General features: G+C 39.8%; 1 protein-coding gene across 5 annotated transcripts in view; it reads right to left on the reverse strand.

The window, feature by feature from the left end:
• The window catches only part of LOC126194679 (phenoloxidase-activating factor 2), a 319,898-nt gene that overhangs the window by 79,219 nt on the left and 225,813 nt on the right, over positions 1-14,866 (reverse strand). For all 5 annotated transcript variants that reach the window (XM_049932883.1, XM_049932881.1, XM_049932886.1 and 2 more), the window contains one exon: positions 3,672-3,977. In XM_049932883.1, the coding sequence (XP_049788840.1) occupies positions 3,672-3,977 (306 nt within the window). The remainder of the gene's footprint in view (positions 1-3,671; positions 3,978-14,866) is intronic.

Here is a 14,866-nt window from a genome sequence, read left to right on the forward strand (position 1 = left end):
TTTTCACATGTTCCCCAACTCAACAGTCATCCTGAAGGGAAGCACTTCAACAAATGATGGAGTCACATCAGCAGTGAACTGTTGGTTTCAAGGACAGAATCAGACCTGGTACAACACAGGAATGGAAAAAACTCTTGTCATGTTACAGAAAGTGTGTAGAAAAACATGGCAACTATGTAGAAGAGTAACAGGAGCAGTGTGCAGTGTGAATAAAATTATTTCAACAGGATAAGTTGTGTGTAATGTCTTTTTATAAAATAGGGAAACTTACTTATTGGATGCCCCTTGTAGGAAAAAGGTAAAGCTAACATTTAAGATGAGTGAGAAACAACAGTATTAGGGATGGGAAATGGATCAGTTGTAAACTGACAGGTAAGGTGTACGGTGTGTTTTTAAAGGAAGTACTATTTTGAAGGTCTGTGGAGAAAACTTTGTGAATGATGGGCTGTTACAGAAATGGGTCAGAGCATTCAAAGGTGGCCATACGAATGGTCATGATAACGAATGAAACGGGTGACCTCCAGTCATTGTTGATGGTTTGGTGCAGAAAGTTGATGAGAAAGGGAGAGAGAACAGATACTTTACACAATTGTTACAGAATGTTGAAGCTATTGTTGAATCCTGCAACAGGTTTCTACAAGGATGATATTCAAAATCTGGCTGCACAATATGACAAGTGCCTTAATATTGATGGGAATTATGTTAAAAAGTACATTAAAGTACAGGCTTCCATGTAAAATAAAATTGCGAAGAAGAGTCTGCTGGTTTTATTTTTATTTCAAAATGGTACTCTGTTAAAGAAAGTGTCTAGTATCTTGCTTACTGGTTTCACTTCACATAATGACACAAAGGAAAGGACTACACATGCTTGCTATTCACCATATAGTGGAGATGTTTAGTCGCAGAAGGCACAGTGAAAAGACTGTCGGAAAGTGAGCTTTTGCCCCCCCCCCCCCCCCACCACACACACACACACACACACACACACACACACACACACACAAAACTCCAATCTAGTCACAAACAGTGTTGCATTCCATGTGGGGATGACAACTGACAAGCTGTCTGTCCGCATGAATGGCCACCAATAAGCTGTGGCCCCTTAGCATGCCACCCAACATAAAGTTCTTCACTTCAGTGACTGCTTCACAGCTTGTACCATTTGGTTCCTTCCACCAACAACAGCTTTTCTGAACGGTACAGGGAGCTCTCCATACAATATATCCTGCATTCCCAGAACCCTCCTGACCTCAATCTTCGTTAGTGATTGACCTTACCCATCTAGCCCCTTCCCTGTTCCAGTTCCAGCACTACACAGCCCTCTATTCCACCAATGCACTCAAGTCTTTGCACTTCTCTCATTTTCTGCTATTCACCCTCCACCCCCCCCCCACCTCCACCCACCCCCCACCCCTCCTTTGTCTAACCTCCCAAATGTACCTAGCTGTCCTACTCTCAACTTCGTCCCTGTAAGCTCCCACCAGCAGAACTTTACCGTCCCCCCACCCCTTTCCTGCTATCCCAATCCCAGCCTCCTCCTCACCCCCACCTGGTTGCCTCTCCCATCATGTGTGTGTGTGTGTGTGTGTGTGTGTGTGTGTGTGTGTGTGTGTGTGTGTGTGTTTGACAAAGGCTTTGTTGGCCGAAAGCTCACTTTCTGACAGTCTTTTTCTTGCGCCTATCTATGACTCAGCATCTCTGCTATATTGTGGCATTCCACCCTGGATTTTCCACTGTTTGAAGCACAATATAAATATTTCACTGCAGATAATGGGATAATGTTCTGGGGAACAAATGAAAACAACAAAACAAACAATCTTAAAGATAAAAAAAATGCTGTATGAATTATGGCATCAAGTAGCAAGAGAACTCATTGCACTGAGTTGTTTAAATCTATGGAACTCTTGACTGCTCCATGTGAGTACCTATTGCAAACAGTGATCCACGTTAAAAAAAGTAGCCAGTAAACAGGTCTCTACATCAACATTTAACCAGATCAAGCCACCACTTAAATCTCAAATTTAAAAAAACAAAATATTGTGCTGTATGATGGAATTAACTATACAATAATCCACCAAAAGACATCAAAGGCAAAAGTGAAAAACATGTCTTCAGGAATACCCTAAAAAATTATATGTTACAAAAGTGTTTTTATACCATAAAGTATTATCTAAAATAATGTCTAAATTTTGTTAACGATCATACTAATGATTAATTACTGCAGTTAAGACGCACTTTGCTATATGTTAAAAGGAACAGTAAAATACAGTGTCCAAATGGGTAACTCAGTAAGCCTTATCTATTTATCGGTGTAGTTGTGTACATTTATGTATCTTTGCGTCTATATTTTACATATTTGTGTATTGACAAAATACATACAATTTACACTGTCTACAGATGGATTAATAAATAAATAAATATTAAATAAAAGAATTAGTGGAACAATGCCATGTAATGGGTTTCTAAGCTACTCCCAGTTAAAGTAAAGAAATATGAGATTTCAACAATATGAATCCTAACATAAAAGAAACAAGCCTACTCCATTACTAAGGACCTATTTGTGTAGCACTTTGTGATCTGTAAACATGAAGTTCCTCATGAGACATAAAAGGACAGCAAGGGACACATTCCAGTTGCTGTCCAAAACTTATGTAAATAAGTGCTTATCATGTTTGCATGCCTAGGAATGACATAAGATATTCTCTTTTAAAGGCAGCGACTCTGTGAAAAATGATAACTGACCAGGTCATCCATGCAGATTGAGCCTCCAGGCAAACATTGCCAAAGTCTGAGTAGGAATGCATAAAAGGCCAAATAATGGGGGTTTTTGGTGTTGTTGAAATGATGCCCAATGATCTAGGTTTGATGCCTTTTAGCAGACAAGCTGAATGTGAGGAAAGTGTGTGCAAAAATGCAGGAAAAAAGTTGCATGAACGAAGAAAAGAGCAGATTTTTATAAAACAAATTATTGTTAATGAGATGTGTAGTTTCGCATATGATACAGAAATCAAGGGGCAACCTTCCTTAGGACAGACAACTTCTCCATATGAAAAGATATCACATACGAGTCACTAAGTCCTAGGCAATGCTTTCTTTGATATCTAGGGCATCATTTACACAGAATATGTTCCCAGAAATAATTAACTAAATGTATTACGAAGAAGTTTTCAAAAAATTGCATGAAATTGTGAGAAAGAAGTAACCTTAAATGAAGAGGAATGAATAGCTCTTGCATCAGAACACTGTATCGACCTATAACCCTTTATCAATGAAACATTTTAGCTAATAAAACTGTATGTTTCCGACATTCAAATCTGTACTAAAAGAGAGTCACTTTGATTTATATCTCATAGTGATAACGATTTCCTTAGCATCAAATGATGAAGGGAATGCAACGTGCATAATAATAGCCTTAAATTCACTGAGAGTCTCTGGTTTCATTCTTCTTCTTTTTAATGGTGCTAAACAGTAAATAGCAGTAGACAATGAAATTCATTCTTTACCAACACAAATTAGACTAATAACAAATTGCTTTCATCAGAACAACAAGGACAAAAAAAGTCTACTTATATATAAGTCTGTACAGTGAACACACACACACACACACACACACACACACACACACACACACAATACAGTCATAATTTAGGCCAAACTCTCAGAATACTTACCCAGCTACACAATGAGCGGCAGTCAGAACAACTTCACGGTGTATCAGTGAACCACCACATTGATAAACATTCAATTTCTCTGGGTTTCCATTGACGCTCTCTTCTCTGAGGATTGCCACCATCCAAGGGAATTCCCCAAACTGTGCCTCATTGTCATTGTTGCCCGTTATGCGGAAGCCCACGCCTTCCGGGTTACGGCGGCCACAGCCACTCCTTATATGTGGAGTAGGTGTGATAGGCCTGTCCACAGTCTGCGGTTTCTTGCAGCACACATCCAAATAATTTTCACAAGGTCCATCTTGAATCCTAAAATTCAGACATAAGAAAAAAATTTTACTATTTTTTCTTTTCTTTAAAAAAAGCTGGCAAAGGACACAAGTGTAAAAGCAATAAACATTTTTACATTTACATAATATTAACAAACTTTGTGTAACTGCATGTGTTTGTTTATTGTATCACAGGAAAATGCAACTCATGAAACTAATAAATTGAGAGACAGATTTGCCAGCCAGGAGGTGAAATGTGCATTACTTCTGTCACATATATACAAAAGTAGAAGAGAGTCTTCAAATGAGAACATTTTTTATTAGGCACTGATAAGCATCATGCCAGCATCATCCCAGAGATAAGGGCAGAGAGAGAAGTAAACACAGATAAGGGGAAAGACAGATGAATAGTGAAATTAAGAGATGAAATGAAAAGTATTATGGAAAAACAAAGGGGAGTGGGGGTGATAGTGTCAATGGAGATTAAGAATTGGAGGATATCAGGACACAAAGATGTGTTGTAGGCCAAGTTCCCCTCTTCACAGTCCAGGAAAACTGGTATTAAGTGGGTGGCTCCAAATAGCTGAACAGCTGATGTGATATAGTGAGCATCTTTGAGTTATGCTGTACATCATGTTCAAGCAACTGGGTACTGAATGCCCTGAGGTGGATTGTTATTCTATGCCCAGTCATGCACTCAGCCAGATTAATGGTGTTCACACTTACACAGAAAAAATGAAATGATCGTGTGGCATTGATGGCCGAGAGGCCCCATCTGGGAAAGTTTGGCCGCTGGGTGCAAGTCTTATTTCAGGTGATGCCACATTGGACGACTTTCATGTCAGTGGTATTGATGAAAGGATGATGAGGACAGCACAACACCCAGTCCACGAGCGGAGAAAATCCCCGACTGAGCTGGGAATTGAACCCAGGCCCACTGCAAGATAGACAAATGTGTTACCACTCAGATAAACAGGCAGTCTACTTATATAGAAGTCTGTACAGTGAACACAAGTTAGCTGGTGAACAACAATCACTTTTTGCAAGTTGTTCTGCATTGGATATTACCAGTGGTGGGGGACTGGAGTACCACAGTGAGACCACCACGCCTGTGCTCGAAGTGTGGGACTAGCTCAGATGTCGACTCCGTCCCTGTGCCGATATCCGGGATATTGAGGACCAGTTACAACTGTTACAGGCAGCTCCAGGAGAGAACACAACAGCTTTACAATATGCTTCCAAAAATAGCCACCGTACACATCCGAGCCAGAATGTGTCAAAATATGCTGGTAAGCAGGCACATACTGCAAAGTTCTTTGTTAATTGGACTCTATACTTTAATCACTGAAATTACATCACATACCCCTTAACCCATGAAGTTTCATTTTGTTTTCTCAACCCCTTCTGGGTAGTTCATTTGTTTTGTCAGGCAGCTTATATTAAATTACTGACCGAGGAACAAAAAGAAGAAAAATGTGAGCATCAAGGTCTTTTACTAATCATAAAAGTAACAGTAAAAACAAAAAAGAAAGACAAAATAGGAGCATAAACTATTAGTTTGCAGTTATCATTGTGTGTGTCAGGTTTGTGGAACTGTGAACTGTTATCTTTATCACTGTATTACGAACTGAAGAAACTGAATTATACATTCACTACTAGCTTATCTTATAAATAGAGTAAAATGTGTGTGTGATATACATATCATTTATATTTTCCACTGTAGTTTTGTTTTTATTTGCGACACAGAGGGGTAACTCCATCGACCATCAAAAGCAAAGGTGAAACAGTCCTCGACCTGCAGGTCTGTTTGAACTTCACAGTGCTCCATTAGGAATGGTGTTGTCAGTGGTGGTACGTTCTCGCCTTAACATGACTGCTGAAGTGATTTATTCAGGCAGTGATAGAGACCTTACTGCTTACTGTGGAATCTGAACCGATGTGTGACTTGGTATTTTTTCCCCTACACAAGTCATTGCCAGACAGGAAGGAAGTACACAGTCAGTGAGAGAAAATCCCAGTGCCAACAGATGATCAAGACCAGGACCTTAGGGTTTGCAGTCTAGCACTTACTAAGTAATTATAAGAAGACCACCTTGGCAAATAAGGGATAAACTCTTGGGCAAACTCGATCAAAGCAGAGCCATTCTAATGCTAACGTACCTCAATTTAATAATGATAATCAGAATAATAACAATAGTCAAAGAACTGTTAGAGATGAAAATACTGAACAGAGGAATACATGGAATAGACAGCAGTGGAGAGGTAAATCACAAGCTATAACATTGATAATCATAGGGACTAGCAACGTACAGCATCCACCAGTATTAACTGTAATAACACAGAAAGGGGAAAACTAGAGCACTTCCGGGGAGGGCCTTGGCCCCAGAAGCAGTTGAAAACAGGTTGTGACAACTGCATTCTAATTTAATGAGGTGTGATAAGGAGAGAAGCATATCGGATGATTCATTACACGAAAGGGAACAAAGTCCTAAGAGACATACAACTGAAACTGAATGTAACTGCAGGGTGGGCACCATTGTGGTGACCATTATTGCGGGTTATGGTAGTGAAACCTGTGTTCTTAGAATAATGCAAGATGCTGTGTGTGTTCCCTATAATACTTGTAAATGGGGTGAAAATAGTAGGAATTACAGGGAAGTTAGCTAAGCAACTCTATACTGAATTATTAGTGAAATTTAGTCTACAGAAAAATGTCTCTGAATAACCAGTGTTTTTAGTACCAGGGTTAAATATACCAATAATTATTGTAATTGATCAATTAGCAAAACATAACGTTATATTGGATTCGATCAAGGATTTATTAACATTTCCTCAGGGAACAAGTAAGACAAAAATGACATAATATTTTAATCCAATTGCTCTGCATAATTATAAATGATCACTGATTGCTTTAACAGTTCTGTGCAATGGTACAGACAATTTTGTATGCAATAGTGATATGAAATTTAAGAAGGTAGATATAGTTAATATAGTTAACAAAGCTCCAGGAATTTCATTATATGAAAAGTCAGAGATAATATTATTGATTCCTACAAACATACATAAACATATATTTTATGGTATGTATGGGTTCAATTTTAGAATGATTTCTGTAATCAAGATTGTATTTTTGAATGTTTTGTTTAGTTGTGACCAGCTTTAAACAGTCAGAGGACAAATTCCTTGCTTAAATATAACTGAGAATACTTTAAATAACTATGTTTTTAAATGAACACTCCTTTAATTACTTTGTGTAGCTACATACACATTATGAATGGATCAACATTCAAGGGAAAACTGACAAAATTCTATATGACATCTGAAATCATGATAGGGATGGAAATTCTGTCAATGCAGGATGCAAATGACACTCATCTGACTGATTCCACATTCCTCGGTAACATGTCTCATACCACTGTGTGAATTCATTAGCAACATCTTCATTGTTCTCTGTGATTTTCAGCCTTCTTTCTTGTCCTCTTTTTGACATTCAAGCAGCCTGTCCACACTATCACCTTAATAATTTGTGCTATTGCCTGGCGCACTGGACATTGGTGATCCCAACAGATAGCCCTATATCACTGTCCTGTTTTTATGGCATTTCTTTTGCATTCACCATATAAAAGTAGTATATCCAACTTCTCCTCATTGGTGTACACATCTGCACTCAACAAATTTTGAAGCAGAAGTGAGTCACCTGCAGAGCACACAAGTAAACAGGCAAATGTGTTGACATTCTGACACAGTGTAGAACAAGAGCTCTGTTTGGCAGTGTTTGCACTGCTAATGCCGATTGCGGCCACCGTGCTCTCAAATTCTGGGGCATCTCTCGAATTTTTTATGACAGATTTCAACCTCAACATTAACAAATGCTATAGCACTGCAATTGTCATCTCAAGAGCTATTGAACACAGTTATAAAAAGCATATGCTTCCATTTTAAAAAAACGTATTTGCATCAATATCCTCATTGATATGTGTAACCACTCACAAGTTAAAAGAGGTGTTACATCTTACGTGACTAACCCTGTGTGTGTGTGTGTGTGTGTGTGTGTGTGTGTGTGTGTGTGTGTGTGTGTGTGTGAATTTTAGATTTTAGATTCTGAAGATGCCTACTGTACAACTCCAAAACCAGCAATTCTGTTCAAAAAACTTTGGGATCAACTTTGGGATCATGACTATTATCCAAAAAGTTATGTACATCGTATGATCTACATCTACATCCACATCCATATTCCACAAACCACCTGATGGTGTGTGGCGCAGGGTACCTTGAGTACCTCTATCAGTTCTCCCTTCTATTCCAGTCTCGTATTGTTCGTGGAAAGAAGGATTGTCGGTATGCCTCTGTGTGGGCTCTAATCTCTCTGATTTTATCCTCATGGTCTCTTCGCGAGATATACATAGCGGGGAGCAATATACTGCTTGACTCCTCGGTGAAGGTATGTTCTCGAAACTTCAACAAAAGCCCGTACCGAGCTACTGAGCGTCTCTCCTGCAGAGTCTTCCACTGGAGTTTATCTATCATCTCCGTAATGCTTTTGTGATTACTAAATGATCCTGTAACGAAGCGCACTGCTCTCCATTGGATCTTCTCTATCTCTTCTTGATAGAAGAGATAGAGAGAAGATCCAACGGAGAGCAGTGCGCTTCGTTACAGGATCATTTAGTAATCGCAAAAGCGTTACGGAGATGATAGATAAACTATCTGGTACGGATCCCACACTGCAGAGCAGTATTCAAGCAGTGGGTGAACAAGTGTACTGTAACCTACTTCCTTTGTTTTCGGACTGCATTTCCTTAGGATTCTTCCAATGAATCTCAGTCTGGCATCTGCTTTACCGACGATCAACTTTATACGATCATTCCATTTTAAATCACTCCTAATGCGTACTCCCAGATAATTTATGGAATTAACTGCTTCCAGTTGCTGACCTGCTATATTGTAGCTAAATGATAAGGGATCTTTCTTTCTATGTATTCGCAGCACATTACACTTGTCTACAATGAGATTCAATTGCCATTCCCTGCACCATGCATCAATTCGCTGCAGATCCTCCTGCATTTCAGTACAATTTTCCATTGTTACAACCTCTCGATATACCACAGCATCATCCGCAAAAAGCCTCAGTGAACTTCCGATGTCATCCACAAGGTCATTTATGTATATTGTGAATAGCAACAGTCCTACGACACTCACCTGTGGCACACCTGAAATCAGTTTTACTTCGGAAGACTTCTCTCCATTGAGAATGACATGCTGCGTTCTGTTATCTAGGAACTCTTCAATCCAATCACACAATTGGTCTGATAGTTCATATGCTCTTACTTTGTTCATTAAACGACTGTGGGGAACTGTATCGAATGCCTTGCGGAAGTCAAGAAACACAGCATCTACCTGGGAACCCGTGTCTATGGCCCTCTGAGTCTCGTGGACGAATAGCGCGAGCTGGGTTTCACACAATCGTCTTTTTCGAAATCCATGTTGATTCCTACAGAGTAGATTTCTAGTCTCCAGAAAAGTCATTATACTCTAACATAATATGTGTTCCAAAATTCTACAACTGATAGACGTCAGAGATATAGGTCTATAGTTTTGCACATCTGTCCGACGTCCCTTCTTGAAAACGGGGATGACCTGTGCCCTTTTCCAATCCTTTGGAACGCTACGCTCTTCTAAAGACCTACGGTACACCGCTGCAAGAAGGGGGGCAAGTTCCTTCGCGTACTCTGTGTAAAATCTAACTGGTATCCCATCAGGTCCAGCGGCCTTTCTTCTTTTGAGCGATTTTAATTGTTTCTCTATCCCTCTGTTGTCTATTTCGATATCTACTCCGCGTACTCTGTGTAAAATCTAACTGGTATCCCATCAGGTCCAGCGGCCTTTCTTCTTTTGAGCGATTTTAATTGTTTCTCTATCCCTCTGTTGTCTATTTCGATATCTACCATTTTGTCATCTGTGTGACAATCTAGAGAAGGAACTACAGTGCAGTCTCCCTCTGTGAAACAGCTTTGGAAAAAGACATTTAGTATTTCGGCCTTTAGTCTCTCATCCTCCGTTTCAGTACCATTTTGGTCACAGAGTGTCTGGACATTTTGTTTTGATCCACCTACCGCTTTGACATAAGACCAAAATTTCTTTGGATTTTCTGCCAAGTCAGTACATAGAACTTTACTTTTGAATTCATTGAACGCCTCTCGCATAGCCCTCCTCACACTACATTTCGCTTCGCGTAATTTATGTTTGTCTGCAAGGCTTTGGCTATGTTTATGTTTGCTGTGAAGTTCCCTTTGCTTCCACAGCAGTTTTCTAACTCGGTTGTTGTACCACGGTGGCTCTTTTCCATCTCTTACGATCTTGCTTGGCACACACTCATCTGACACATATTGTACGATGGTTTTGAACTTTGTCCACTGATCCTCAACACTATCTGTACTTGAGACAAAACTTTTGTGTTGAGCCATCAGGTACTCTGAAATCTGCTTTTTGTCACTTTTGCTAAACAGAAAAATCTTCCTACCTTTTTTAATATTTCTATTTACAGCTGAAATCATCGATGCAGTAGCCACTTTATGATCACTGATTCCCTGTTCTGCATTAACTGTTTCAAATAGTTCGGGTCTGTTTGTCACCAGAAGGTCTAATATGTTATCGCCACGAGTCGGTTCTCTGTTTAACTGCTCAAGGTAGTTTTCAGATAAAGCACTTAAAAAATTTTCACTGGATTTTTTGTCCCTGCCACCCATTATAAACGTTTGAGTCTCCCAGTCTATATCCGGCAAATTAAAATCTCTACACAGAACTATAACATGGTGGGGAAATCTACTTGAAATATTTTCCAAATTATACTTCAGGTGCTCAGCCACAACAGCTGCTGAGCCAGGGGGCCTATAGAGACATCCAATTACCATGTCTGAGCCTGCTTTAACCATGACCTTCACCCAAATCATTTCACATTCTGGATCTTCGTCAATTTCCTTCGATACTATTGCACTTCTTATTGCTATAAACACGCCTCCCCTTTCACTGTCCAGCCTGTCTCTGCAGTATACATTCTAATCTGAGTTTAGAATTTCATTACTGTTTGCATCTGGTTTCAGCCAACTTTCTGTCCTTAGTACTATGTGGGCATTGTGACCATTTATTAATGAGAGCAGTTCTGGGACCTTTCTATAGACGCTCCTGTAGTTTACTATTAGCAGATTAATATTGTTATTCCTTGCATTTTGCCTACTCCTACCTTGCCGCGTCTCAGGAGGCATCTTGTCGGGCCTAAGGAGGGAATTCTCTAACCTAAAAAACCAACATTTGCACTCCACATGTACTCCGCTACCCTTGTAGCCACTTCCTGCTTGTAGTGCAAACCTGACCTATTCAGGGGAACCCTACATTTCTCCACCCGATAGCGGAGGTCGAGAAATTTGCACCCCAGATCTCCGCAGAATTGTCTGAGCCTCTGGTTTAAGCCTTCCACTCGGCTCCAAACCACAGGACCGCGATTGGTTCTGGGAACGATACTACAAATAGTTAGCTCAGATTCAACCCCGCGAGCGAGGCTTTTTGCCTTCACCAACTCCGCCAACCGCCTGTACGAACTGACGATGACCTCTGAACCCAGACGGCAGAAGTCATTGGTGCCGACATGAGCAACAATTTGCAGTCGGGTGCACCCAGTGCTCTCTATCCCCGCCGGCAGGGCCTCCTCCACATCTCGGATGAGACCCCCCGGCAAGCAGACAGAGTGAACACTGGCCTTCTTCCCCGACCTTTCTGCTATTTTGCTAAGGGGCTCCATCACCTGCCTAAGTTGGAGCTCCCAATAACTAATAAACCCCTCCCCCCGTGTGCCTGCTCGGACCTTGTTGAAGGAGTGGCCACATGTCCACTCACAGGCAGAGTGGGCGATGCCATACGGCCAGCTTCCACATTGACCCTCCGCCTTGTGCGCCGCGAACGCCGCTGAACATGCCACTCCCCTTGGGGAGAGGGTGGCCCAACTGCGCCCGGTATCCGCGAAGGTGTCTCGACAGCAGGGACAGTGGGTGAAGCATGTAACACCTGGGGTGTACCTTGCAACACACCAGACTCCCCACTGCCGCTACACTCCGAGGCAGCAGCCTGAAGACGGCTGACCGCGGCCATCAACACGTTCAGCTGTTCGCTAACAGTGGCCAGCTCCTCCTGCATCCGTACACAGCAGTCACACATCCTATCCATCCTAAGAAAACAATTTACTGTAGAGAGTTAATCAACTTTTAACTAGACTGCTAATTCACTAAAGGCGGCTTATAGTTGACTAAACTGTGGTTACTAGACATTTCTCATAGAAAACAATGAAAATAGCACTACCTGTCTCTGGACTGTATTCAAAACAAACACTAGCACTACTGGCACTGTGGCTGACTAAAGGGACTCTCTCTGACTGTATTCAAAACAAACACGAAATCTATGAACACTATTACTAGCACTTGACAATTAAAGCTTCCTAAAAGCAAAAACACACAGAAGTAGTGACAAGTAAGAAAAATACAGTCAATACTTAAATTAACGTAGCTCGCTGCACAGCAGACGTGACACAGACGGCAGTTACGACGACACTCTCCAAACTGTCATACTGTCATACTGTGTCAAATTACATTTAATTTAGAATATTTATTAGAAATTTATGAACATGTCAAACATCTGTACTTTTGAACATCATGACTGAAACTAAACAACCCAAAAACACTAAAAAAAATTATAACACTTCATATACTGACGGTTGTAATTATATGCTAACATGTTAACAAAATTGTATCCTAACATGTTAACAATGATGTAAATTTTTGTTACTTAAAAATTTATGAATAGCTCACTTACGTGCAACCAGTGGCTGTGTATTTTTGATTGATTCAGTGTGTATTTGTCAGGCAGAGTACTGTGTTGGTATCAGTGCAAAACTCTCCATATTGTTCAGTTGTCATTGCTATAATGAGCTGTCACAATAGAAGTTTAAAGTCACATCAAGCAGATATGTTTTATACGAGTCTTTAGTCATGCAGCAAGTTTCCACAACCAAGAATCTTCCCCTGACTGAGCTAAGTTAACTATGCAGTACTGGCCATATGTTTGCAACACAACACTCTAGAAATAATTTAAAGCACTAGAATAACCATTGCAATAATTTAGGTAAAGAGTGCTCAGGTCTTAAAACATTATGTAAATGAATAACTTTCAGGCATATTACAGCAGTGTTATAAACATCTTTAGCAAAATCAAATCCTTGCATTGTCTCCCATGTGTGCTGCACATTCATATGAAAAAAGGTTGTGTCCAGGTACTGGGGGAAGTTTTCCATTAGATCCTTCAGAGGAAATTTTCCATTAAACTCTTCAGACCAAATTGGTGCAGCAGAACTAGTGGGCATATTAAGTACAACTCATCTGTAGTTTTCAGAAATGTGGGAGAATATAAGTTGTCTCTAGACAACTTGTCATTTGAGATGCATGAGCAAAATTAAATCTATGAGAATGCAATTGCACTGAGCCTCTGTAGTGTTTCACTGATTATGACATCATTTATGTCATTAGCATAGTCAAATACTACCACCACTGTTACTGTGGCATCTTTGCTCATGTCCCATGTTGCCTGTACAATATGGTGCAAGAAACAGCTTCATTCACTAAGGTAGAATCTCTGTCTCCCTCTCCTCACAATAGGAGGTCCTCTCTCATCTGGAGGCTCAGGGATTTGCTCCCTTATGAAGGAACTAACAGCCCTGAAGCCTAGAAATAGATTTTTCCACTTATAAATTTGTATCCTTTTAATTTTGCAGTCTTCTCATGTCAATTCTCCTTTTGCTATACATATAATTTTACTTATAATCAGTCTTTACTGCAAAATTTTTTATTCATATGACCGGTTTCGGTTCATTCAGAACCATCTTCAGATCTGATATTCCTGTTCAGGAGTAACCCATTCAAATCCAGCAAATTTCACATGCATGTGCGGTCATATGAATAAAAAATTTTATAATGAAGACTGATTATAAGTAACATTATAAAATCACTGATTGCTGTTATCCCAACGAAACCGGTCACATGAATAAAAAATTTTGCAATCCAGACTGATTATAAGTAACATTATAAAATCACTGATTGCTGTTATCCCAACATTCAAGTGGTAGCATTATTCTCAGTAAATCCTGCAAAGAAGCAGTGTAGTGTCACGTTCTCTTTGGCACTTCGGTCGATAATGCTGATGCAAGTTAAGGATTTTTACTTTCACACCAATATAATTCCACAGGACTGTGTACTGAGAGATCCAGGAAGTGAGATGGCCACATGCAGGTGCTGTCTGCAGGAACTTTTGAACAACACGAGTTAGGTACTGTTGAAAATTGGTTCTTTTCTCTTCTCCTATAGTATGATTTGTGACATTAATCAATGTTCCAAACTGCCTGGATACATATATTGTATATTAGTTCTGAGAAGAAAAATTGTCAGAAGGCAGATTGTTCAGAAATACAAGGAAGAACACTTGTGTGTTCTTACATTAAATAATAGCTCAATACTTCTCAAGTCTTCCTATTCTGATACTGTACATATTTACTTTCCCCACAAATAAAATTTGACATCTACTGCAACTATTCATTTTCCCCAATCCTTATCTTTTTAAGTAACAACTGTAAAATTCCCACAGATTGTCTGCCTATTTATAAAATTATTAGTCTCAAGGTTGTGTTAAGTTGCAGTTCATAGGGGACACACTGCAATGAGTTTCATAGAAACATACTTACTAAATGTTGTAGTTAACTGTAATTGTTGGCTAAATCTTTACATTAATTTCTGTAGGCACCATATGAAACTATCTGCATATTTAACTTAACTGTGGATTCTTTACCTTTATATTTGCACTCTGTTTTGTGAAACTGTTGTCGTCTACAGTCTG

This window comes from Schistocerca nitens, chromosome 7 (genome assembly GCF_023898315.1).
Source record: "Schistocerca nitens isolate TAMUIC-IGC-003100 chromosome 7, iqSchNite1.1, whole genome shotgun sequence".
NCBI classification, from domain to species: Eukaryota; Metazoa; Arthropoda; class Insecta; order Orthoptera; family Acrididae; genus Schistocerca; species Schistocerca nitens.